At 34.4% G+C, this 27416-nt stretch overlaps 3 protein-coding genes across 6 annotated transcripts; 1 reads left to right on the top strand and 2 right to left on the bottom strand.

Annotated features, from left to right (window-relative positions):
- The first annotated feature begins 783 nt into the window (after positions 1 to 783).
- Positions 784 to 2822, top strand: LOC110722296 (uncharacterized protein At2g39795, mitochondrial-like). Its single transcript, XM_021901567.1, has 3 exons — positions 784 to 1154; positions 1785 to 2137; positions 2240 to 2822. The coding sequence occupies exons 1-3, from the start codon at positions 876 to 878 to the stop codon at positions 2397 to 2399; spliced, it is 792 nt and encodes a 263-aa protein (XP_021757259.1). The 5' UTR covers positions 784 to 875; the 3' UTR covers positions 2400 to 2822.
- A 306-nt stretch (positions 2823 to 3128) lies between these two features.
- On the bottom strand, positions 3129 to 12964 carry LOC110722294 (delta-1-pyrroline-5-carboxylate synthase). 3 transcript variants are annotated; one of them, XM_021901564.1, is made up of 21 exons: positions 12663 to 12964; positions 11061 to 11135; positions 10840 to 10943; positions 10440 to 10542; positions 10198 to 10332; positions 10055 to 10108; positions 9504 to 9781; positions 8627 to 8777; positions 8356 to 8520; positions 8132 to 8209; positions 7859 to 7948; positions 5493 to 5579; positions 5249 to 5335; positions 5069 to 5165; positions 4857 to 4960; positions 4682 to 4757; positions 4454 to 4610; positions 4283 to 4351; positions 3994 to 4060; positions 3835 to 3905; positions 3129 to 3474 (listed from the first exon to the last, which is right to left on the bottom strand). In XM_021901564.1, the coding sequence occupies exons 1-21, from the start codon at positions 12711 to 12713 to the stop codon at positions 3393 to 3395; spliced, it is 2181 nt and encodes a 726-aa protein (XP_021757256.1). In that variant the 5' UTR covers positions 12714 to 12964; the 3' UTR covers positions 3129 to 3392. The 3 variants fall into 3 exon arrangements, with proteins under 3 accessions (XP_021757256.1, XP_021757258.1, XP_021757257.1); XM_021901566.1 differs by having other exon boundaries at positions 10091 to 10108; XM_021901565.1 differs by lacking the exon at positions 10055 to 10108 and having other exon boundaries at positions 10171 to 10332; positions 12663 to 12963.
- A 6282-nt stretch (positions 12965 to 19246) lies between these two features.
- LOC110722293 (protein YIPF1 homolog) lies at positions 19247 to 27303 on the bottom strand. 2 transcript variants are annotated; one of them, XM_021901563.1, is made up of 6 exons: positions 26787 to 27303; positions 26295 to 26313; positions 26095 to 26178; positions 24034 to 24199; positions 20885 to 21143; positions 19247 to 19873 (listed from the first exon to the last, which is right to left on the bottom strand). In XM_021901563.1, exons 1-6 carry the CDS (start codon positions 26838 to 26840, stop codon positions 19682 to 19684), a joined length of 774 nt encoding a protein of 257 aa, XP_021757255.1. In that variant the 5' UTR covers positions 26841 to 27303; the 3' UTR covers positions 19247 to 19681. The 2 variants fall into 2 exon arrangements, with proteins under 2 accessions (XP_021757255.1, XP_021757254.1); XM_021901562.1 differs by having other exon boundaries at positions 26274 to 26313; positions 26787 to 27299.
- Positions 27304 to 27416: the final 113 nt, after the last annotated feature.

Here is a 27416-nt window from a genome sequence, read left to right as displayed (position 1 = left end):
CTTGTATTACGCGGTAACTTTTTATTTATATCGAACTTTTATACTCCGTCCGTCTCATAATACAATGTCTCTTTAAGTTTTTACGCGGAAATTATGAGAGTTGCAAATTCCTTAAAACTAATAATTAAAAGTACATATGTGCATATGGAGTTAGAGAGAGATAGAGAGAAATAAAAAGTACTCCGTAGTTGGGAATAATTGAAGAGATAGAGAGAGAAAGTATTAGAAATTGATGTTAAAAGTACAATATAAAAAAAAATAAAAAAAAAGGGAGGACAACTCATCGAAAAGAGGGTAATAAATGTCGAAAAGTACAACCTTTAAATAGAAAGAGACATTGTATTTTGGTTTTCCCAAAAAGGAAAAGAGGCATTGTATTATAAGATAGAGAGAATAACAACTATTAGAATAAATTTACAATTGTTGTACAGTTAAGGTTTGTTCTCTTCAGCTTAATTTCAGTTCAACTCCAATCAGTTCAGTTCAGTTCAGTTCCTAATTTCCTTCTCTCATAAACAATTCATTTCAGTTCAATTCAGCTACAATCAGTTCAGTAAATCAGAACAAACCCTTACAATAACTTTATAATGTAGTATAATATTTATACATTCGATTCATTTATGCGTAATAGATAACTGAATATATTAATGGTTAAAATTTTACATTAACAAGCAACATCGGTCAAACCGATATATTTATTTTTCGACAGAGTGAGCATCAAAATTATGAAATGACAATTTCACCCTCTATCCACCGAGCAACTCACTCGTAGAGTCGTAGCTTCTTAAACCCTAAACCTCCTCATTTCTTTCATCCCCATCATTTCCCTAAACCCCTTAAACCCTAAATCCTCTCTCTTTCTCCAAATTTCAACAATGGCGTTCTCTGCAATTCTTCGAAGATCTGCAAACAAGGCGGCTCCTCTTGCTTCTCGTCTTATCGGAGCTCAGAGGAACTTCCAATCTCCGGCCGTCGTCTTCTCCGCCGTCAAGCGCGCTTCTCTCTCTCCTCAGTTCCTTCGGTCTGCTGCTTGCTACCCCACCCGCCATTTCTCTTCCAGCGTCGCCACCAAATCTTCTTCGTCTAACAACAAGCTTCTTGATGTCCTTCAAAGCGAAATCAGTGTTGTTGAGGAGTCTGAGGAACACGATAAGGTCCTCTCATTACTTCTCTCTCTATGATTTGATTTAGTAATATTTCTGAAATATTGCGTTTGTGATTTTTGATTTTTTAGGGTTACTTTCGATTCTTGTGAATTGGGTTTATTCTTGATTGTTCTGGATACCTAGGAAATTAGATAAATTAACTTGGGTTTTCTTTGATTCATCTTTTCTTTGCCAATTAATTGTGTTGATTTGTCCAGATTTACATTATTCGAACTTTTTTATGCTTTTTAATGTTATTGGATTTCAATTTCGTGTGAATTTCTGCCATATATGTGTGGTTAGTTTATATTGATGCTAACCAAGTGACAACAACACACTCTACGATTTCGTGTTGAAATGTTGAATTTTATGATTGTATATTGTACTCCAATTGTTAGTTGAAGTAGTAGGAAGTTTATTCAGAATACATTGAACTTTGGCCAATGTATTTTATTGCTTTTACAATAATTACTGTGTATATAGATTTATATTGGAAAATGTTCAACATCCTTGACCACGAGAAGTCAAATGTAGCTTATATATAGGGGTGAAGCCTTGAAGGTAGCATGTGCTGTAATTCTTGAGCAGTATCCTCGGATTTGATACTGATGCTGTATTTTACGATTCATACATTTGTAGACTGTAGAGGTTCCCAAAGGCTTCCCTTTTGAAATTGAGGACAATGTTGGAGAGCAGACTGTGACCCTAACAAGACAATATGAGGGTGAGACCATTTCAGTTGAAGTTTCCATGCCCAGCCTTGTAACTGGTGAGGAAGATGAGGACGAGGACGAGGACCAAGATGACGAGGATGAAAAAGACGAAACAAGCACACAGTCCAGTGTTCCACTTCTTGTAACTGTCACCAAGAAGGATGGGTCGTCTTTGGAATTTGATTGCACTGCTTATCCAGATGAAATTTCAATCAACAGTCTCTCGCTTAAAAATCCTGAAACTGAAGATCAACTTGCATACGAGGGTCCTGATTTCCTGTAAGTTGTTATTCATGCTCTACAATTTGAGTTCTAATATTTTGAGCATTATATATGATGTTCTGTATCTCTAACTTGTGCATTTACTCGACTTTTCCTTAGTGATTTGGATGAAAATCTGCAAAAGGCCTTCCACAAATATTTAGAGATCAGAGGTATCAAGCCAAGCACCACAAACTTTTTGCATGAGTACATGATCGAGAAGGATAACAAGGAGTATCTTAGGTGGCTCAAGGACGTGAAGAAATTTGTTGAGGCATAGGCTTGGTCTATGGGCAGGAAATTGACCAGGAACCCGTCCCATAAAAGATTTTGATGCTAGTTACAAAATTGTTCTTGCTGCTCGTTTTAATACACAATATGTAAGAAACAAGCTTATTGAACGTATATTTTTGAGACTATTTGCTCCATTTCAGTAGTTCAAGCAAAATTTGTAGGATGTTCTATGGCCTTACTTCCCCAGTCCTTAATTGCCCTTTTTTGTTCTACTGGTGGAATTAGTTTCCAGTATTCGCAGCTTCAGGAAGTTTATGATGTGTATACCCAACAATAAGTGATTCTTAACATTGGTTTCTCTACTGGTTTCGTTATCACTTTCACTTTGGTATGCGCAGGGTTATGGCAAAATTAAATTTCATTTGCCAGGGTCTATTTCTAAGAGCATTAATAAAAACCATGTTTGTGAGCTGATGTATATGTGAATGCTTCATACTCTATTTATCAGCTGAACTTTTGGTACATTCTTCACAAACTTTCATTGTTTTGGTAATTCTCTTTATAGACCGGATTCTGCTGCCATAAAGCGACAGATTATCCTGCTTGGTGTATGAATGAATACTTTTCCTTTCCTTTTGGGAGAGCAGTTGCATCAAGGCGATATTGCAACATCAATACACCATATTGCGTTTACAGTGCTAATGCGGAAAATAACATACTTCGTGGGTAAATAATAATTGGCTGCATCAAACATCGCAAACAAGTTCAAGGAAGATAAGATAATTTTGCGTGTAAATAACTGAAAACCTTCTTCAACTAGATATTGTTTATTTTGATAAGGACACAATAAATAGCCTCTACAATAGTCTCAACTACACGGAGATGGGTCAGAAGTAGAAACTACGACATACATAGACTACCCAAAAGGCAGCGGGAGAGAGGACAAGAAAAATGCAGATCCTTTTCCCCCACACAAACTGCACTACTATGGGGGGTCGCTAAGGAACAATAATAAGTGTTAAACAAAATTTTAAAGAGTTTATGACACAATTGGAAGATCCTTGTGGGTATATACCACGCCTTTGTCACCGTCAACAATTTGCCCGCTTCCCTTGAGAATCCTGCGCAAGGGACAATAAGCTCCAGTCAGCAGCAATAACATTTCAATTTACATTAACAGCAGGAAGTGCAAAAAAGAGGTCTGTTCGTTTAGTATAGATCATAGGGATATAGAATCAGCAGTAATGCCTGTACATCAGTAGGACAATTAAATTTTGATATCCTAGACCAATCACCACCATTTCTCATAGCATAACATTAACAACATGAACACCAAAAGCAAAGCAAATTAGATACTATAACCTAATCGATGATGTGCGATAAGACATGCAATACCATCAAAGCCATGTTAATCTTAAGAATTACTTCTGAATCTTAGATAATATCGTACTAAGCTATTGGGAATGTTGGCATGGACATACCATCTTGTGGTCAATAGCCCCTCCACTCCAACTGGACCTCGAGCGTGAATCCTACTTGTACTAATCCCAACCTGTAGGAGATTAAAATATTGTGATATGAGATATTATTGAAGTGCAATAATATTTTTTACTAATTCAAAGAGTGTTTTGAGAATATACCTCGGCACCTAGCCCAAAACGAGCCCCATCACAGAATCTCGTACTTGCATTGTGAAATACAGCGGCACTGAAAGTTTACATAAAAAGCCACGATGAAAAATATATAATAACAATCAATCGTTCAAGCATGTTCTTATGTGTTAGTTCTTACGGGAAAAGTATCAAAATGCTCCAATTTTGTTAGATTTAAATCTAGGGCTGCTATGATAATTAAGATAAAATGCAAGGAATTAAGCACATAAGTATTTGGCACATAATTCTCAGCTTTGAACAAATACGATGTCCTTACCTATCTACTTTCTGCAAAAAAGCTTCCGCAACTTTCTGATCTTCTGCTACAATGCAATCGGTATGTGCACTGAAAACCCACAATGCAAAAGAGATTAGGGTCGAGATTCAGAATCACCTGCCATACTTAGAAGATTGAACTGAGATATGAAAAACATGGTTGAGAAACTACCTTCCATGTTGATTAATATGTTCAATGGCAGCATGTACATTATCCACTATTTCCACTGTACAAGCAGGAGTGTTGTACTCCTTGTGGAATGTTTGAGTAGCCGGAATATTCAGCTCCTGCAAGGCACTGATTCTTGGTCCACCAAACAAATCAACACCTGCAACACCAGTGTGTAAGTTCTGACTCATGTAAAAAGTACGAAGTAATTAGAATGACTGCGATGCATACCTTCGGATCTAAGATCACGAACAAGCTCGTTCAAGCCTCCATTCTGTAGCAGATCCTTGTGTACAAGCAGCGTTTCCTAGAAGGTGATAACAAAGCATGCCAAAAAGAATTATGAAGTTAAAGCTGAGATTCATCGCAACAAGATGCAGAGAAACTCATAGAATGGGAGATTTACCATTGCATTGCATGCAGCTGGGTAGTCCATCTTTGCATCCAAAACAACCCGCTTTGCCATATCCATATTAGCAGATTTGTCAACATAGACATGACAAATTCCATCTAAGAAGATAACCATGAAGATTGATCAGTGATAACATCTGGTGTCCTAAATAATAGGTCCTAGTAGATACCAAGGTTTACATGATTCAAAGTTAAGAATTAACTTACCAGCATGCCCAAGCACAGGAATTTTTGTTGACTCTTTAATCTGAGAAACAAGTTTATTGCTGCCTCTTGGAATGACAAGATCAATGACGTCATCAAGCTGCAGCAGCAATAAATGTTTTTTAGTAAGGATCATCATAGCTACCCCAACATAATTTTGGAAACATATATATGGTTATTTACCTTGAGCAAATCAGGAATCTCCTCTCTCGTGGTAACTAGACCAATTAGTTTCTCACCAACATTGCCTGGTAGAGCACCAGTAATAACCTGAAATCAAAAAAAAAAGTTCTTTAATATCTGAGATATTTGGCAGTTGTGCATACATTTTGTTTCCTTTAAACTTTTAACAACTAATAAAACAATTTAGCTTGAAAGCAAATATAAAGAGACATCAAAAGAGGAGAAAGGAGGGAGGGGTATAAACCTTGTGTAAGATAGCATTTGATCTCTTTGCCTCCTTTCCACCCTTCAAAAGAAGCCCATTTCCACTCCGCACGGCTAATGAAGCTATCTGAAATATAGGTTTGGAAAGGAGAAGGGATGGTTAGTGAATAACAAGGAATTATCATGCCACGTAAAATCAGATCACCATCTAAGCTATTATATTACAGTCTAATAAATATAAGATCCAACTGATTTCCATGTTTAATCTTGCGTGTTTTAAGAGAAACAATCTACAATATCGTGTATTGAAAAATGTTGCAGTTTTTTAATTTGAAAAAAAAGGCAGCGAGAGATAATTAAGAGTTGCATGTTTCTGAACATCTCATTACATCAGATTCAATCAGTAACAACCAATATTAAGTATGTGTATTTTGCTGTGGTGACAATGTCTTGGGAGTTGAGAGTCCCCATTACCAATCAAAAATTGTAGGCATTATATTAGTATTAGAAAGGGAAAATTCATATTTATCTAAATAATATATTACATTCTAAAATATAGCCAAGTTCATCTAATGATCATAATTCAAAGCCCAAAAGCACCAAATCAAAATACACTTTGTCATCTTAACAAGATGATCAGAAAAATTTGGTACATAATCTACCTTCAAAAGATGTTTTCCACCATTGCTTGGCTAAGAACACACAAACTCAAAGGCAGCAACACTTATTGCTTATTGGTCACATATTTTGTCAATAAGAGAATATGTACCCTTAGGACAACACTCTTTTTCTGCCATCAACTATACTAATTCGGCCTGCTTAGTAATGCACTGCACTCCAAGCCTTATGGATATTGCCATGAGATTCTAGGTCCACAATAAAGTTCAAGTCTGCAATTACAGCTTCATCGAGAATAATTAAAATCAGCTATTGACATTAACAGAAACAGCAAGACATGTTCATGATACAACAAGAACATTAAGCTCTTCTTCTAATTGAAGACGCAATTCTAAAGTAGCTTACTAGCATCTGGACATTGGAATGTATTTGGACCAGTTGAAACTTGTCAACTCCCCTTTCAGGATTTCATCTTTAAAAAGCCACTGAAATACATTAATGAACTTTCTACTCAAAAGTCTTGAAAATGATAATTTAATTCATATTGATATTCTTTATAAACACGATGTACAGCTCAACATTCATGTCAACAATCAGCCACTACATTGCACCAACTATGTGAAGTGGATACCCTAATTATCCACTCAAATTATCAATGAGAACGAGGAATTTTACCCATTTAACAGAGAATACAACTTTCCGCGAGCCCTGAAAATCAAACCAAAATCCTCGTGGTAGTGCCACCAATTTTCTACTCATGAATATAATAGTTAATATTTCCCTTTTTAACTTGGACATTTCGCTTCTCATGCCATGAAAATCATAAAGCAGGACACTTCTATGTTCCAGAAATTTGTCACATTACCTATGTTAATCAATTAAATTTATCTCAGCCAACTATCACAATTTGGACACTGCAGCATGTGCTGACACTTCAACTTGCATAGAATGCAGATTTTTCATAGCTTGGCTGAGTGCAATACCTATACACCTTTAAACCTACCCATATCCAACACTAGTATTCGTTGCTCAATAACATCCAATTGGCTACATCGGTCATATATCACTAATCTAGAGATGTCACATCAGGTAGGTCTGTCATTTATACAGGTGAATCGGACAAAATTGATTGATATGCCTTATCTACTCACCAGACCCATCAGATAAATATAACATCACAATCTAAGTAACTGTATTTGTGGCACAACTGCACAAGACCTTGCTAGCATATGTCAAGAATCGCGGCTATCATTCCCCAAATTGAGAAAACACCTTATCTAGTTAGGGCAAAGTCAAAACACCTTTTGTTATTTCAAGAGAATCTTAAAAGTACTAAACAAATGATGAGATCATATATGCGTCAAAAGTTCTCTAATAGGAAATTTGAAGACACCAGGAGATGTGATAATTTTAGCAAGGGATTGTTATGTCTGATGAAGAAATGCAATCGCTATACATGATTTTGCGGTACGACTTTAAAATATGCTACATAATGATCTATCACATATAAGAAAGTTGGAAATTCTCTATGCAGTGGCTCATAGATGGCCTTTGTTATTTCATTCCATGCTACAAACTGGCATCTTCATGCACCAACTGCTATTGTTATCGCTTTCTCATTATTGTATGCCAAGCCCCAAGCTAAACAAGAATTAGAAACCAAAAGACTATTTTTTTAATAACTGACAGGAACGGGGGGAAAAACAACAGTGTCAGTGCGAAGCTAATATAAGCATTGCAACTTTGCAGGGCATTATACTTGAGAACACCAACCAAAATGATACAAACCTGAACTAAAGCTTCAGGACGAGACTCGAAAACAATCAGGAGAACACCCAATGGACATGATGTCTTCTCCAAGACAAGCCCATCTGCAATCTGAAAGGTAGACATGAGAAAGCAAATACATCAGTATATTTTGCTGCAATAAAATTGAATTTTTATCCTAAGAGCACAAACTTCAGGTTCTACAGATATATCAGTTTGTCCACAAATATGTTCTCTGTCCTATGAGCATTATACAAAATATAGATCAAAGGTATGTATCAAAACCTCTCATACCTCAGTTTTCTTTAAAATTTGACCAATAGGCTCCTCCATATCAGCAAGGACACGAATTGATTTGGCAAGACTAGAAATCTGCATATCCAAAAAGCACATGATGAAAAAACTACCAGAAGAAAAGTGTGTGCAGAAACTCACATGAATTGTGGACAGACAGTGATATAGTAGACATGACAAGACCAAACAGGCCAATCAGATCAATATATAAAGCAGTATCTTGCCTTGCCAGGCTTCAAAGCTAACCGATCCACCAACGATCTATCATACCCAGCTTGTTGAGCAGCAGCAATGTCAGCATCATTTTCAGTCTTGATCAGTTCTTCATTGTCTTCCAGGGCTTCAGCTATGTCAAGCAGAATCATTTTTCGTTCATTTGTAGACAGTGCCTGTTAATTGAAATATTAATTTCACTTGAAAATAAATTACTTCCCAAAGTTGGGACAAATCCTAACCAATGTCCTGAAATTAACAACAATTGATGAGACAAAATACCTGAAGCCTCCTTGAACACTCTCTAGCAGAAACTGCCATCTCGCGTGCACCAGTTTCCTTAGCTGAAGCCCATAAATGAGCATCCTTGTGAAATAGAGTGCCAACACATTGGCCTTTGATTACTTTGAGAATGTTGTCTGTTGCCTTGCCACTTTCAAAGAAATTACAGAAAACAATCAGGTCAAGGGAACTTAATAAGAAATCAAGAATATCTTTCATTTTTGGTGTGGAATCCTTAATGACATACAAACTATGTTCTTATGAGATAGTATATAACAGACACTCTGTAATTAATCAATATTTTACACATGTAAATTCATCCCTTCCCATTATCTGACTACATGGGAAAACAATTTCTTACAGACGTCACCATTATAAAACATTATTATTTTTCATCTCCAACGAAGACCATAGTATTATAAAACATAAAACTGTACAGAAGTGGACTAATTTAATTGTTTCAGTGACTGCTTTTTTTCGTTCTTTCTAAAAAAAAATAATCATATAGCAGGTTTAGGCATTGTATTTCTGAGTAGGTCTTCAATGCCCTTAGCCATCATAAACAGAACTATAAAAGCTTGGTGAGGAGCACTTATGTTGCACTATTGCAAGTGAATGCAATTCACCACAGAAAGGTTATATGTACGGAACATGAGCACAATTCAGATTCCAAAGTACTGTACCATGAATCAACAATCAGAACATCAACTATACCATGGAATATACAGAAACAAGCTTTTCTCTGAAAAAAGCACCTAAACTAGTAAATGAATCAACAATGACACATTTGGACAAATAGTAATAAAATAAAATGAAATAAAAAACCCAGAGATCAGGGGCCATCAGACATCCAAAGGAAAATCACATAGAGCCATACCTAGCTATAATTACGGGAATTCCGGCAACGGCGGCATGAACAGCAGCTTTTACTTTGGCTGTCATACCCCCTCTACCCAATCTAGACTTATCTCCAAAAGTGATTTCAGTCTGATGCTTCTCTTTAATATAAGTGTGGATAAGCTTCGATTGTGGATCACTTGGTGGACCACTATAAAGACCATCCACATCACTCAACAAAATGAGGAGATCTGCCTTTAGTTCCAAAGCAAGCAAAGCTGCTAAACTATCATTGTCCCAGAATATACCAGATGAATCCTGCTCAAAGTGCTTACAATTAGAATAATGAAAGGCTGCAGAACAAACCATTAGTTTGAATTAAATAAATAAATATTCCTTCTAGTAAGTTCTGGATACTGCTCAAACTACACTACATACTCAGGTTAAGGAAATTAAAAGTGTAGGAAAAAATTGACTATCAGGTCTGCGGTATGTCTTAGGAGTTTCAGCAATGACCCAGAGATATGGCAAAACAAATTTCTCAAAGTAAATCCCAGTTAGCTTTAAAGTGAGTATTCAAAATGATATTACTTGTTTTGAGCTATCCTGGTCACGCGATACTTTTACCTTGTTTATTATACAACCCTGGTTAAAAGAAGAGAAAAAAAAAACCATCAATGAAAATTAAGTAATTAAACAGTACATACCTCATAAGGAGCTTTCCTGGTACTTACTGCATCATTTTCATTCAATACGGGTATAACTTTTGAATCCAACAACTGATTTACAGTTTCTGAAAGTTGTGATCTAAAATTTGGATCCCTAAAGTCATTATCCGTAACAAGTAGTTGGGCAGAAGTCAGATCCAACTGCAAAAGACATTCTCTCTACAATCAGCATATGATAACAAACACCAACTAAAGAAAAGCAGCTAATTCCACAAACATGGCAGATATTTAGTTACACAAATTTTGACCTGGCTAAATAATGCGTCATAGAGAGCCATGAGACCATTCTGCCCAACAGCAGCACATGCTTTCCCGTCAAGTTCAGCTTGTGGTTTTTGGAGATCAGCAAAACTGCAATATTGACAAATACCTTCAGATTACCAAGTGATGATCCATCTTCCGTGGATTATTATTAACAAAAAGAATAAAAAAAAACAAAAGGTTTATAAACAGATTTTCAATTTGTACAATATCAAGCATAGGAAATAATGCAAGAGTATTCACGCCCACAAAAATAGCTTGACACAGTACTCTACTAAATATTTATTATTACTTCTATAACATAACAATACAAACACTTCATGTAAAACATTTGGATACACAACTTCTAGGCAATGACAAGCTTTACAGAGAAAGAAAATCACAAACCTGCTGTTTACCAATTTTCTGAACCGAAGTCTCTGACGACCAGCACTGACAGCACCTGAACTCACCAAAATGACTTCATATCCATCAAGGTTTAACTCCTTGATCTGCATCAAAAAAATGTGGATCAAGTTTGAGTAAGCTCCATCAGATACAAGAAAGGTGAAAGAACTTAGGGATACTCAACCAGGGTAAAATTCGAAAAGGGATAGCAGTTCCTTCACCTGCTCACAAAGTGCACCTAGTCTTCCAAGTGCCATTCTCCCATCATCACTTCTAGTAACAACAGCAGTTCCAACCTGTTGGTATCAAGAGACAAGACCAAAAAACTCTGAGCCTGTTGAAATATTTGATTCAGAAGGAAGGGGGTAGAAGCTTGGAACATATCACTTGACAGACAAATTTAAAGTAGAATTTAAGCAAGAATTTCTCTTCCCCTACTTTGTGGATAAAATTCAAATCCTTATACAATAAATATAGCAGAAAGAGATCATCAATACTTAAAAATCCAATAACCATCATCTACTGATCCACTGAAGCGTGCAATAGATCGAGTTACAGAATATTTCATGATTCATTAGTTGTTAAACTAAACTCAAATTCTAGCTCCATGATCATCATATTGCTTTCTTACAATAGTTCAGGTTAGCTTCCACCTCTCATCCTTCAATTTCCCCATCGTTTTTTGAACAACACCATTAACTAGTAGTATTTAAATTAGTATAGGCCACAATTCGTGTCAATTAAGTTACATAATATTATTTTCTTATGATCCATACGTAGTACCATACTAAAAGGTAATTTATCCTCAACAAATGTATAATATACAGAGAATTATTAAGTATGATTATGATATTCAATAATTGGCTTTAAAATGATCTGAAACAAGGTGTGGCATATTATAATGGAACGGGAGGATTAATTCCGGTAATTTTAATTTCCTTAACCTTTGTCTTCTTCTTTTACCATTGCCTAACCATGAAAAAAAATCAGGAAAAAGTGGGGCCCAACAGTGACCCTACACAAGGATTCCGAGACTCGTAAACGAGTGATCACAGAAAGTTGCTACCTTTATTTCCACCACATATCAGTTAAATAAATGCTCTTTTCAAAGTTATGATTTTTTTTTTTTTTAAAAAAATTAATTAAAAAAAAAGCTAGTTCATCAACCACACATCACATCGTAACACACAATTACTCCTTTGACAAGTCAAATCACTGAAATTAAGAATATCCAAAACATAATCTCATTTATTTGTATGCAGCATTTTTTTTAGTGTCAATAACTCAATTTCGATAATTTTTATACCATCTTAGTTGCTAAATCTTTGTATACTCCTTATTTAGGATGTATGTAACGAGAAAATCAACTCAGGTACGACTTAAAACTCCATTTATAGATTTTTTAAGAAAAATCTATATTAAATATAAAATTTTAACATTTTTCGAAATATACGTAATTGTAAAATGAACCAAAAACAGCTTTCCGCCGCCAATAAAAATGCCAGTAAATAATGAACAATCAAAATATTAAGATTAAAGTGTATATAGACATAAAAATAAATTATAAATTAAATGAAAATGAGCATATTTCGAAATATAAAATTCATATTTAGTCAATGACAATGCCAAATTGGCAATAAACCCTTTTGCAATCAAAATATAGAAATTGAAAATTCGTAAAAAATCACACTGAATCAGCACACTATGAAAACATCGACAAATTGAATAATAAAAAAAAGAATCAAAACCGTCGTTAAAAACAAGAATTAGCATGAAATTGAATGAATTGAATTAAAAAAAAAAAAAAATGCAAAGAAATAGACCTTAACGACGACACGCTTAACATCCCTGACGAAGACTCTGGAAGCGTCCATTAGCAGAGGTAGAAGATGAAATCGGAGTGAGAAGAGTCCCGAATCGTGACGAGGCGACTGGGTAAAACAAAGCAGCTGATATGGTGGAGAGAGATAGGGGCAGAAAGGAGATGTGTGTGATAGAAATGGTTATGTTGTAGCCCACTTTATATATAAACCTCTAGTATAAATCTCCAAAAACCTCAGGTTTTTTTTTATTATTATTTTAAGGGTTTTCTTTTTACACAATTTTTTTTTATATAAGTAAAAGTGTAAATTATAAAATTACCTTAAATAAGTATTGTTGATTTATTTTTTTTGAGGAAAAGATAATTATAATGCCTTTGAATTCTTTTTTACACCTAATTTTACATAAAAGTAAGTATTGTTGATTTTCTCTCTAGGTGGTAAACTATAATTGGTGATTGTTGAAATGGTAAAAACTGGTGAGGTGGGCTAATCATAGAGGAGAGTGTAGGGTAAGACTAATGAGGGAGCTCATATGTGAGTAAAGTTAAGAGAGAAAATGACAAAGTCTAAGTCTAATGGTAGGATCCGTGTGATACGGGTATATCTTTCCCGGGCACATGGAATTTCCAAATGTGGGTCCCTTTTCTGGGTTTACAGGTTTAGGTACTTTTTGGATTGGTTTTTATTTTGGTTAATCGTCATTTTCTCGTAACTAGGAACACCTTCATCACTTTATGTGGGAGTTATAACCTAACTTGTTACTTGTGCACTTCGATGAGGATTATGCAAGTTACTCCGTGAGATAATTGTCACATTTTTACTTTGGTGTACTCTGATTTATAATAGTATGTCGTTCTAATCTTCTTTTAAAAAATAAAAATTTGTAAACGTAAAAATATTTCCTTTAGAGTAATTATTCACGTGTAATGCAATTATGCGAGTATTATTTTATAAGAAGTTTACAAACTTAGCTTGTTTGGATAATTAAAGGAATTTAATTTAATACAAATCATCTTACCCTAGGTAACTACACCAAAAAAAATAAAAAATCTTACCCTAGGTAAGCAATATCTATCGTTTTGATAGCATCGAAAAAAAAATATCTATCATTTTGAGAAAGTATAACTTAATTGAATTAACAACTACTCACTTGCTATAAACATAAACTCACCAATTCATTGTGTAATTTGATGTCGACCATTTTTCTAAACTAAGTTTGGAAAATAGAGGCATATAAGGAAATAATGCAATCCATTACTTTTGTCTATATAAAAATTGACAATTTAAAAAGTGGTTGATTTAAGTTATCTTATTTCTTAATAAAAAGTCAACTTTACTCCAAAAAAAAAAAAAAACAACTCTACATTTTTGTAGAAGTTACATCAATAAGACTCTAGTAAAGCTCAATTGAAAGTTGAAACCTCCAACATATAATTGATAGATCTAATTAGGGTATATTCTGTTCATTTTATATTCACTTATTTCAGGCCTAATAAGTTCAGTTAAGTTCAGATAAGTTCAGTTTAGAAAAAATAAGTTCTGATAAGGGTTACCCTAATTCAAATTACAATTAAAATAAATTTTGATAAGTTCAGATAAGTAAAAATCAAGTGAATAAAATACACCCTTACTCTAATACACTATCACTATACAAATACAGTCACTCCAAATAAAATAAAAACAAAGACAAAGCTACATTAATTTAAATGGGTTTACTTGACAAATTAAATTAAATTTGGTAGAATCACGATAGGTGTACGCCATATCAAGTATATTATGTCTAGAATTTTAATCCCTCTCCTCTTAAATATTGGTCTATTGTCCTTTATTCTTTATTTAATTTGAACCGTGTTTCAAAAAAAAATAAAAAATGAACCATGTTTTTAAAAGGTTCTCTATTTCTATTTTAATTGCATATAATATTCCCATAATTCCTCTCTACCTCTTTTTACCACTTTTATATATGGATATATGAATTTACTCCGTATATACTTACTGAATTCAACTCTCAATAAAGTAAGAAACAAGATAGAATAATCTTTAAGAAACAGATGAAGTAGAAGGAAAAAATTACTCCGATAAAAATACTTTAATATACTTTCACAGGTGTAGTCCTAGTATTAAATTTTACACCCCCGTGAGCCGTGACAAGGAAAATAACAGATAATAATCCATAAAAAGAATACGCGGCTTGGAATTGATTATTGTTAGGGTCAGGTCCTAGCATATTTTAAGAATCCAAGTGTATATTCTTCCATAAAAATCTAAACCGTGCAAGAGTCCTTGTGTATTTGACAACTAACCATGACCATGCAAGTGTTCTATATTACTTGGCTCACGGTTTATGTAGAACATGGTGGGGGATGCGCCTATAGGACAACATAGAGATTATAAGCCATGGTTGGGCTTTTTGCGTCATGATACGATTTTTGTTTTCTTTTACTTGCAACATAATATTATGTTACGGACTTTTAGAAAAAAAAATTAGATAGTTTAAAGATGGTAAATAGATAAATTAATTTAAATAAATACAAAATCGTACAAAAACCCTTTAAATTCCCGATGTTTAAAATCACTTCGTTAAAAATATGAGCATTGGAGTTGTATTGCAAGTAAAAGAAAAACAAGCATTGGAGTTGTATTGCAAGTAAAAGAAAAACAGAGGAAATATGTTATTACTGCGTACAACTATGATGGGCTGACTGACTGCCTACTATAGTACTGTGTATTGACAACAAGTAGGTTGTCAATTTCCAAAATAATCTTTAGATTTCTTTCTATGTTCTTGGCTCTTAGCTATACGCCCATACTCGTGGTTCTCTAATGATATGATCCATGGACCATGCATATGATTAAATTGAATTATGGTGGGGTTTCTAATCTTTAGTTATAGCGTGTATTGTGGTGGAACCAGAATCTTTTAAAAATGTGATGTGGATTTTATAGATTATTACAGGAATTACGTTACTCCATACACATACTGTAAGAAACTTCATGAAATTTGGCAAAAAGAAAAGGCTCTTAAATTTTTAGCTTATATGTCACGACTTACAAAGATGGTCAAAAAATTCAAAATAAATGAACATTATAAAATAGTGTTAAAAATTAAAGTGCAATACACTTAAACAAAAAGTAAGGAAGAAACATTGATTCGAACCCTTTTTTTTTTTTAAATAGTAAAGGTACACTTTGGCTAATGGTCTCTCTATCTAAGGAAATGAAATACAAAATTATGTATATTGACTAGCTATCATTGGAATAGTCATAAAAATAAAAATAAAATGATCATTCTAATAAGATTATTTAATTTACTCCAGTAGACAATCAACAATTAATTTAATTTCACCAAATATTTTCATAAACAATTAATGAGCTAGAGATCAATGGACTACAAAAACCAATACAAATATCTTCCATAATATATCTCAGGAAATAAAATAAAAAATTATATATATTGACTAGCTATCATTGGATTAATCATAAAAAAAATTGATCATTCTAATAAGATTATTTAATTTACTCTAATAGACAATCAACAGTTAATTTAATTTCACCAAATATTTTCATAAACAATTAATGAGAGATCAATGGACTACAACAACCAATACAAATATCTCCCATTATATATTTACATGCAATCAACTAGTCAAGTAAGCCAATAAGCCTACTTAATCACAAACTATGGCAAAACGAAATCTCATTTTACATGTGAAGTTATAACTTAGTAAGCAAGCCTTTTCAATTACAGTCAAAACAACGAATTAGTTGTATGAAATGAGACAAAATAATTTGGGTCTAGATACAAAATTGAATTAGCTTATCGAAAGACACATGTCTTTAACGTTATGTGTACATACGAAGTTTATCTGTCGACCATGCATACACGAAGTACTACCTAATAATTTGAAGGGTCTTTACCGTTTAGAAATCTAAAAGGGTGGCTTAAGTCATTAGAAAAAACAAATTAATCATTAGTGATAATCAACTAAACATTTCTAGGTAAGGTAAAAGTAGCATACACTTAAAAAGTCACATCATATCTCGGTACTCTCTTGTTTCATAATTCCATTAAGACTACTCATCTGCTCCAAATGAATTTTACCCATTTTCAGAGTTGGAGCAAGGAAAAAGTACGTGGAGTTGCGAATTTTACTCTGTTTCCTAGTTTTTATCTAGTGAGATGATCTTTCTATATTGCAATAAACGAGTCCGATTCTTTGTACATTTATGAATTTCTCTCTTTTCCAAAAATAATATAGGGCAAATTAAATGGACCGAAGGTCAAAGGGAAGGATTTAGAATAACGTAGAACTTAAAGATAGCTCTGGCCGTGCCTCATGCCAGGCCCACGTGGTTTGGGGTTAGTTAGACCTGGCCCATGAGCTTCGTGTTGTGCCTTGTCGGGCCAAAGTTTTCAAAAGGTTGGCCCGTGCACGGCCCAGACCCACGTGCCATCATGCCGAGTTTGCGTGCCTAAGCAAAATTACATTGATTTTAGCATGTTTTGTCGTGCCGGACCCGATCGTGTTGTGCCTTATCGTGCTTCTCCCTAATAAAGGCGGAACAGGCCTGACCCAAGGCCCACACGCACAGTACCGTGTCGTGCTTTTTTCGTGCTGGGTCGTGTCGGGCTTCGGGCCGGTTCGGCTCAGTGCCATCTTTAGTAGAACTTCTAGATTGATTAGCAAAGTATATGAGCCAAGTAATCACCCACATGTTGGATGATATGTGGTGTTAAGGCAAGTGAAACATAACACAACTCTAGTTCATTTTTTAAGTATGTAAATAAGCTTAATCATGATGTTACTCCCTCCATGTTTTAATAAGTGTTAGACTTTGACCAATACATAGTTTTAGGCAATATAATTGACTTAAATAAAATAAGAGGTAAGTGAGTAGTTGGAGTTTTAAAAAATTGTAAAAGAAAGATAGTGGGGTTAATAGTTCATTGAAAAATAATGAATATGAGAAGAAGAAAATAATAAAAAAAAAAGTAATAGTGGGTTTAGGTGGAGACCATAAAAAGAGAGAGATATTACGGAGTATATTTTTATGTAGCTTTTTGCCAAAAAAAAAATGTAATACTTATTAAAACACAACCGCATTTAAAACACGATCGCATTTAGTAAGTGTAACACTTATTAAAACATTAGCCGTTAAACAATTGTTTGTTATTGATTTTTGTGTATTGGTTGATTAGCAATTAGAATCTTGCAACAAAAAGTAGTCGTATCTGAATAAATCTTCTTGGGTTTCGCGTCTCAAGTACTACTTTCTCTCCTGAAGTCAGACTTTAATTATTGATGAACATTGCTTGAAATTATAATTAGACTTAGGAGTATAATTTATTCTAATCTGACGGCTAATGGACAAGAGCTAACTAAATCAATTAATTTCTCAAAAGTAGTTTAATAGCAATAGTACTAATGGTTGTCCGTTATACCGGCGATTTACTATTTATTTTCTTTCATGATTGGCAGGTTATGATTATGGAGATATTTTATGTTGTAGTAGAATTAGCTGGTTTAGGCTAGGTTGCTTGCAAACAGGAATTGATACGGGTACGAATACGATATGAACATGTGTTTTGTTTTGTATTGACATTCTATCGAGAAAAAAATACGAAGTAATCAAAGAAGATTTCATTGTACATTCAATGATTTGTACAAGTATATTGATTTTATTAGCTGATATTCAACTTTGATATTGGTGGGTACTGGGTAGTTAACCATCTTTTATGTCTAAATGTCCATCTATTAGCAATTAATAATTCTTACAATGAAGTATAGTAAATGTATTATAGGTTTTTTTTTTTTTTTTTTGGGTGAGTCATAGAGCGTATGGTTATGTTTGAAAGTATATAAGTTGTTATTTGCAATACGTAAATACAGATAAATTTTATGAATTCCATTCAAATGTTTACACCTATCGAGTAATGTCTGTTAGTTGTGATTTGTTTGTAGGTGACATGTCAGATACAAATATGCTGGTTCAATTTATGTTAGGAATGAGATCAATGAAACATAGTTGACCAGACATGAGGCAACTTCAATTAGGTATTCAAACGAAAGAAAGGTATTTTAACTTTTTATGTACTAATGTGCATCCTTCCTCCAAAAATTTGCGTGTGATTTTGGGCGATTTCTCCAATTTTTATACTGCATGCTGGTGTAACCTTCTGGACTAAGATTTAATCACTAGTAATTAAAAAGGAAAAATAATAACAATCAAAAAGAAGACAAAGCAATTTGGTAATTTCGCACTTAATTAATTTGCTATGGTGTTAAAATCATTTCAAGTACAAAATATGTATACTCCCTTCGTTCCTTAAAATTGCCCCAATCCATTATCACCGGGTAGTAAATAAGGTAGTGGAAAAACGTAAGCACCATGTTAAATAAAATGAAAATGGGACAATCTGTTAGATACGGTTCAAAAAGGGAAGGAAATTAAATTTATTATTACGTTGCAAGGACTATAATAGTTGGTTAAAATTCCTCAAGCTGCTAGTTTCTTAATAATGCAAGACAACCATCTTAATTCAGTGACAAAAATCCCAAAAAGGAGGAAACAAGACTAAAAGAAGCAGCAAAACAATTGTGTACAAAGAATCTAGTCATTTGTAAATGCAATATACTGACTTCATTCAGTTGCTCAATGAAGTGAAATCTATTTACATAAAATTTGTAGAAACCACGAGAAAATAGTAAAATAAAACACTCCAAATGAAGAAAACTGCAGCAAGAAGAAACAATTCCTAATCTGCTACCACTTACATACACTATTGTAAGTTCCCGATCCTATATTGACGCCTTTTTGGAAACATAAACAATTATCAACAGCAAAAACAACATTAACAACAGTAGCAAAATTGTTGATTTTTTTTTTTTTTTTTTTGGAAACGATGAAAAATAGAACATCTGTCATGACGTGGTCAGAATTGGTTTTTTCACAAGCAAATTCCCTCTCCAAAAAGTCAATCTTGGAAAGATGAGTCGTCGAATTACCAAGAGGAATTTCTATGTGAAAAACCAGACCTTGATGAAGAGTCCCAAAGCAAATTGCAACATGAATGCAGCCACCAAAACCACCATGAGATCATTCCCCTCAACATAAGTCCTGAGGTTTGACGCAACAAAGCAAGCTGAAACACCACTCGCTAGAAGTATGATCACCCATCTCAGAAACTCCAGAGGAATTACCAACAAGAACTGTAAATCTCAACACGTTAAAATATCAGGAAGTAAATTCTCAAATACGTGGAAATAAAGTGAGTCGAACCAAACAATTTGACTCACAGTTTGATCTGAAAATAAAACCAATTCTATGGTAAAAGCAAAGGATATCACTGTTAGTGCTAGAGTTTCATAGATGGGGCTACATGTCATGCATCAAACTTCCATGTCTTTGTTACAAAAGAAAACAAATGTTTTACATGGCCTGCATTTTGGAGGAAGGACAACTAAAAGGCCATAATTTTCCTAGGTCTCGATTACATTATAGGGAATCAATATGCTTACTAATCAAGTCATACTTAGTATACAGCAGCCTTTGAGCCAATTGGGTATAAAGTGTCCAAAAGCGGTATCCTAGCTTCTTGCCAAATGAAGACCCTATTGATAGTACAATAATATTCTGGAAGTTCAAATACAATGAAAATGAAGGCAGCGAATCCAAAAGGCAGCAGACACTTGGCACTGTAAAATGACTAGCTCACCACTAATATAGATTGATTTCTAGGAAAACACTCCCTATGTCCCACAATGAAGGTCTAATAAACTTTTCTCAAATGTTCAGGAATAATAAGTGATAATAAACCAATAATGTCCAGGTGTAGTGGAAATAGAAAATGAGGACTTGGTGAACTTGCATTAAATGACTAAAGAAAGCCACCAAATGGGACAAAAAGAACTAGAAAGGACAATAGTTGTTGGGAGTCTTGGGACAGAAGGAATATTGGCTAACAGAGGCACAGCAATGCAAACAAAAGGACAACAATGACTTCACAAGGTAGTCTAAGCAGACTAGAATTCTTATTGACAGAAATTTTGCATTGCAGAAGAAGAGTGCCATTCTGCACCTCCATGTTTTGTTTGTTGAAAGGAGAACAGAAAAATAAAATCTAAACAAAGAAAATCAGGCAATATGTACAGAGTACTCATGCAAACCTAGGACATGAACATTTATATAGCAATTGTATAAACATGATCATGGAAACTTACACAGCTTAGAACAAAGATGAAGAGTGAATAACCCCACATGCACCAGAAGCGTACAACACTGGCAGGCGAACCCAGATACTGAAGCAAGAAATAAAATCCCAAGGGCACTACAATTGCATAGCCATACACTGCACTGGCAGCCAAACTCATAAAGCTGACATCAAAATTCCAGGACGAACTCCCTATTAAGTAGGTGGCTAAATTTCCAAGAGACGCAATCACAAAGACCAAAGTTGTGGATATCCAAATAAGCCCGTAGCTGTAAATAAAGCAAAACATAAGCATTAGCAACCCCAAGTCAGAAAACACAAGATGGAATTTACAAATTTCTCCCACACAGATGGTTGTCAAAATAGAGGTTGAAAAAGATTAGGCATGAACTTCTCAGCCTAATGAGAGCCAAAAAAAATATGATACATAATTTTTGTGTTGCGCAATCATCAACTATAAGGTTTCAGTAAAAAAAAAAAAAAAAAAAACCAAGAAACATGCACAAATAGCTAATAAATTAGGACTTAGAAAAGTGGACAAGTGAAAGTAGCTGCTCTTTCACCTGCTTCCAGGCATTCTGCCTGCTTTCAACCTGCTTCAGCCAAGGAAGGAACTCACCCACCTATTTATTACATTGAAGGACCTATGCGGATCCCTAATTTTACATTTCATAAACTTTGAAATCAGGTATAGAATTTAAGGTTGATGGTCATTTTGGTTTGTGATCCTAACATCATACAGGTGCTTCAATACATTTGCTCTAGACATCTTTTGTGACTAGAAGACACCTACTTGAAGAATAAACATTGTTTATGAATTTGTCGTCTTCTATCAAAAGTTGGGGCTGCAATTTCACTAGATAAAATCAAGAGGCCATAAGGAACTAAGGGCCAAATCTCTGTGACTGCATGACTTTGACGTCTACCTTATAAAAAAAGTTGGGGCTTGGAAGTTAATAGGCCTTTCCCAGTTCAAGAATAAATTCCGATTAAATCTCTAGTGCAAAGTTGCTTATATCTGGTGCAATACTCATGTTTTGTGAAAGGGTGCTCTACCTCACTATTTTGTTAGTCTGGTTTATCAATTATACTCAGAAGAGTTACCAAGATCGTAATGGAGGAGACATGTGTTGAGCTTTTAGAATCAGATCCCATGGCTTGTTAGGAAATTAAGTTTGCCTCATAACTGAGATTTTATGATTTGGCTTTTTTGATCAGAATCTGCTGTAAAGAATGGGCTGAAAGGAGCTATGTTACAGGTCTATTTACAAATAACAACCTTACAATATTCTGAACTTCTGATGCACAATTCAAGTGTGCCATAGAATAATGATAAATCACACTACCTAAGGTGACATGAAGAAGTACACGGCAATTAAAGGCCATATTTTGAGTATGTTTGAAGATTTTCCATGGCCTGCATTTTGGAACCATCATTTATCACCTTATGCACGTGACCATTCTTAGCTGTATAGTGCATACCACAACAGAGACTACATTGTAATGAAATCTTCCTCTCATATAAGCTTCAAAAGAGAGCCCTTTAATCTCTAAAACAAATGTTTTCCTTTTGCAGTGAATATTATGTCTTCCACCCTCATCAACCATGATAATATTATGTCTATCAAATTCAATACTAGTCCAGATGAAAATTATCAAAACATATCCTGTCAGATGTCAACAAGAATTAGCCTTGAATAGAAAGATTTTTACCCAAAATCCCATTAACTATAGCTAACACTGGAGCTGGCCTGCAAGTAGATCCTTGACCGACCTGACCCTAGCCCTAGATAACCCAATAGTCAACAACCTGATCATCAGTCAGATAGTTCTAGTCCAAATCACTCATTTCATGTAAACATATGTAGCACTAGCTGAACTGCACCTACAGCCCTACCAAAACACAAAGCACAAAAGGTCTTTCAAATTCACCATCCAAGGGCTAAGCAGATTAGATTCCCAACTTTACTCCATTGTCAGTATCCTCAAAGAACTCCACCCCAACAAAAACAAAACACCCCACTCAGGTTCCTCGATGCACCAAACTGACCTAAGATTGTTACCATTATCTACATTTGCTGCCACTATCATAGGATAAAAATGTCAGTGGATCTTTTCAATCCCACAAACATACAAATCGAGGACCATCACCCTGCTATAGACTCCACATCTCTCAAAGAAAATCAAGTTGTATACAATTCAAATGTGCTTCAATTCTTCATAGTCTAAGGCTCTCAGCAATAATGTCCCATCTTCAAGTTATAAAAATCTGATTAGATATAACATGAGCACATTTCCGGAGGACAAGATTCAATTACTAGATTTCACCAAAGGTCATGCCACAGACCCAAATCCCAATCTAGGAGCAACCATGGAATAGGCACTGGAGTATATAAAAATCAGGAAGCTGCATAATATAATTTGGTCCCTCAATATGACTGCACTTATATGCCACAGACCCAAATCCCAATCTAGGAGCAACCATGGGATGGACAAGTCGCCCATAGTCACATGGCAAGCTCCGGATGCAAGTATAACAAAACTTTATCCTGATTTAACTCACAACACCCTCAGTAAAACTCAACCAAAGCTGATAAGTAGGTTGCTTGGAGAAGCTCAGTCTTCATCAAACTAGATGTCAACAGGACAATTACTTATCAATTATGTTTGTTTAGTGCACCAGACCACGCCAACCACATGCATAGGTGGTAACACTTGATACAGATCATATCAAATTGCCCGTCTTCTTACTTAGACTCTATCAAAAAGTCATTTGGTTTACAACACATGGAGCTAATGTCAAAGCAACCAGCAGATGTATCTAACTTCATCCATCATGGTAATTGCCTACTCTTTGCAAGGACCATCTAATTCATCAATGGTCCACAGTATCAAATTCATGCACCATACAGAAAAGTTACTTAAACCATGCTTATACGATCCAAAGAACAACAGATCTTCCAAATGAACCTGGTCTTCTAAAAAATTACGAGTATATTTCATGGCAATACAATGCCCAAATTTTTTTGTTTTCAAACAAGATAAAGATGGCAAGTAAAAAATAGGCAGATCAAATATGGGAAAAACACACAAGAATCAAAGCAGCTCAGTCTGTTTGCTGGGGGTGAAGATCAGAATCAAATAGAAGGTGATACTCACAGATCAGGGTTTGCATCAATCTTGCTGAAGAAATCACCACTTCTAGGATCTAATGAACTCAGCAATCTATTGATTACGATGTCTGTGTCCACATTGAAGTACTGTGTGTATGAGTAGACGTTAAACACTCCCTGCCAGTTGTTTGTTGGTGGTGGCCCACCTCCTTCTGCAAAACATGCAAGAGAGGTCAATGCATGTCAGGAGAATAAAATTGCAACTTTTTCAATATTCAAATACATCAAAGCTGGATAGACTTTGCAGCTAGATAGCTATTTATACAGCTCACTAAATAAGAAATTGTATTTAGGTGGCTGTTGAGAATATTGACAAATTTATACGATACAATCAGCCTGTTGGTAAGTGGTAATAAATGGTAATAATGAGAATTGATTTATACTTAACTATGTAAAAAAAAAAAAAAAAACTCAAGTAATTCCCATGGAAATCCTAATTCACCACAAATTATATCTTTTTCTTCATAACTTGGGGAGTGGCATTGAGTGATAATGGGTCTTTATGAAGAAGTTTGGAATGTTCTCAAAGGTTTTTGATCGCGAGGGATGGAGGAGGAAGATTTTTATGGATGACTATACGGAATAATCACTTTTGGTTTATGTAGTCAACCCCACTTATGGGATTAAGGCTTTGATTCATTGATTGAATATGTGAGCACGTATAAGAGTAAAATGTCAAGCTTCTATGTTATAATAAACTTCCACAACTTCGAATCAATCAAATCCCAATCCATAGTCATCACTAATGAGATTGTCCAAGGAAGAAATTAAATCTTGCAAAGTGGTATACTTTAACATGAGGGCAACACATTGTATCAACATTTATTCCACCTTACAAGCAAGTAAGTGAAGCGTGATTCTTAGTTATTACAACTACCGAATCTGCAATTTTAAATGGTAATTCCTCAAGGTCATAACAGGTATTTTAACAAGTCAAGTTTTCTTTATCACTTTAGGAGCCATCATCCCTTACTAGTCCAAGATGAAAGTTCTCAAAGGTTATCCCTTCCCTAATTGGTTATAATTGCCCATGATAAGGGTGACATACTCTTCAATCATTGAAATTGACACAAATCACTGATATCAGTAGCTCAAAAAAAATATATATTAATAAAATATAAAATAAAATAAAAAAGCTATATCCTTCTCATTTCCTCACCAACAGCTCTAAATAAATGCCTCCAATGAACCAACAAAAAAATTGAGGTTTTAAGAATGGCGATTTCCAACAGAAGTAAAGTGGTCGTCTATGCAGACCAATTGAAACAGCAAGAGTCTGGTATCACCATCCTTGGTAATATCAGTTACGAGGTCGAACCAATTTGCTAGTTGGCTTATTCATACTCCATCCATTCCAATATAGATTCCCAAAATTGAATCCTACTAACACAATTCTTAAAGCTCTTATAGTCTATCTTTCCTACAATTTCACAAATCCTTAATTTTTACTTCCCCTTTTCTTTTTACTTGCACATGGGCACGTAATTAAAGGAGGAAGTTTGAGATGGAAATGGACATGTTACTTGTAAAAAAACTACCACCAGTAAGAGAAATGGTTTAGGTTATTATGGTTTCAATTATTTTAATTAATTTGTCCATTTATCTTATCTAATCCTTCCTCCAAGTGCATGCCCGTGAAGTGAGTTGCAAATAAAATGAAACAGAGGAAGTATGTAAAATTGCTTTGATTAGAAAGTAGTTAGCAATGCCCTTCAGCGAACTTATGGTTCTGAGTTTGAAAAGCAGTGCCTTCATCCATTATACAATTTATACAGAAGTTCATATAAGGCAAGTCTTAAAAACGGTACTGCCTAATCTCAAAATTCACGTAGTGTCACGAAAGATTGATTAATCTTAACATATACTTATCATAGATAGCAGTATTACTAAACACTCAAAACCAAAATATATTCCTTTAATAACTCGAACCAAAGAATCTGATCACAATCATTAATCCCATTCTATCACCCCCAACAAACATGTCTGAAGCACTTAATGTCAAACACGATATCTAACGAAAGTAGAAAGATGATTGAATATGGCATACCACTAGAACTTGGTACATTCTGATATCCAGGTCCTTTGTCTCCACCTTGATGAGGAGGGAATAACTGCAAATTCGCTTGGGGCGCTACACGAGTTAAATCAAATTGGAAAATTGTTAATATAACCCTAAAAAAAAATGAAGTAAAAAACTCAACAAGATCAGTTCCTAGATTGCCATACCCGAGTTCGCATTACCCTTACCTTCTTCAGCTACAACAGCCTGCCATTAAATAATTAGTCCAGTTAATCACATAGTGAATACCTAATTTATGAAACATTTAACAATTATAAGATCATATTATACTGCATAAAACCACATCAAAAACCCCAAATCAATCTCAGTACATAAATTTCATCAATTACGCCCTAAAGATAGTCAATATCTCAAATAATCATCAAAAACTCCCAAATTTTCAGCAAATTAAAATATAATCTTGCAAAAAATTGTAATTGTTCGATAATACTCAATCAAATGAAGAAAAATCAGCAAAATTGATCAATCACTCAACGCATATGGAAAGGGACATGGAATTTCAGTCTTTTGTTCGATTTACATGTAAAATCTCGAAGAAATGAGCTACATTGTACAAAAAAAATTAAAGAATGAATTGAATCGAACAACAAAATTAACATAAAAAATGAAATTAGGGCAAATAAAAAAGATGAAATAAATTGAGCGAAGAATTAACGTACTGGAACTGAGCCAAGTAATTGGCTTGTTGGAAGATTATTGTACTGTTCATCCATTGTCAAACTTCAGATACAGAGAGAATTTTGGGAAGAAAACAACAACAAAAATGGTGAAATTTTTTTGATCGAGATTCGAGCTTTTGAACAATTATATTTATGGCTGATAAAGTCCCTTTTCTTGCGTTTCTTGTTGTTAATGTCGAAGAAGGGAATGTACAAATTGACAAATTAGATTCTTTTTTTTAAGTAAAAGCAGTTTTTTTTTTTCATCTAACAACAATAAAATCCAGAGATCATTAAAGTAGTAGTTTTTATTAGTTTTCCATTATCATTAATCATGCATGTGGTTGTGTAAAACTCCCTCAATACTTAAAAGGAATTGTCTGGTTTTTTGTTTTTTGGTTTTTTTGTAATATAGGGGTGTTCGCGGTGCGGTTTGGATCGCAAAATTGGAATTTATATTTTTTTTCAAACTGCACTCCTAAAAAACCCACACCAAACCGCACCGCAAAATACGATTTGGTGCGGTGTGGTTTGCGCTTAACCATACTTTTTTAAAATTATAATTATTCTTTTTAAAACAAAACTTTTATTTTATTTTGTAATTATTAATTTATAATTCAAAGGATATTT

This window comes from Chenopodium quinoa, unplaced genomic scaffold (genome assembly GCF_001683475.1).
Source record: "Chenopodium quinoa cultivar QQ74 unplaced genomic scaffold, ASM168347v1, whole genome shotgun sequence".
Lineage (NCBI taxonomy): Eukaryota > Viridiplantae > Streptophyta > Magnoliopsida > Caryophyllales > Amaranthaceae > Chenopodium > Chenopodium quinoa.
This window is presented reverse-complemented; position numbering and strand designations above follow the sequence as displayed.

Bases quoted from the DNA above. Each gene is read 5' to 3' on its own strand.
- LOC110722296 (XM_021901567.1), top strand. From the start codon at position 876: ATGGCGTTCTCTGCAATTCTTCGAAGATCTGCAAACAAGGCGGCTCCT. The intron at 1,155-1,784 runs GTCCTCTCATTA...ATACATTTGTAG, and splicing joins AGTCTGAGGAACACGATAAG to ACTGTAGAGGTTCCCAAAGG. The intron at 2,138-2,239 runs GTAAGTTGTTAT...ACTTTTCCTTAG, and splicing joins TACGAGGGTCCTGATTTCCT to TGATTTGGATGAAAATCTGC.
- LOC110722293 (XM_021901562.1), bottom strand. From the start codon at position 26,840: ATGGATGAACAGTACAATAATCTTCCAACAAGCCAATTACTTGGCTCA. The intron at 21,144-24,033 runs GTGAGTATCACC...CTTTATTTACAG, and splicing joins ATTGATGCAAACCCTGATCT to CTACGGGCTTATTTGGATAT. The intron at 19,874-20,884 runs GTAAGTTTCCAT...TGAGATTTACAG, and splicing joins TCATCTTTGTTCTAAGCTGT to TTCTTGTTGGTAATTCCTCT.
- LOC110722294 (XM_021901564.1), bottom strand. From the start codon at position 12,713: ATGGACGCTTCCAGAGTCTTCGTCAGGGATGTTAAGCGTGTCGTCGTT. The intron at 11,136-12,662 runs GTCTATTTCTTT...TGATACCAACAG, and splicing joins TTAAGCGTGTCGTCGTTAAG to GTTGGAACTGCTGTTGTTAC. The intron at 10,333-10,439 runs GTCAAAATTTGT...TGTCTTTTGCAG, and splicing joins ATGACGCATTATTTAGCCAG to TTGGATCTGACTTCTGCCCA.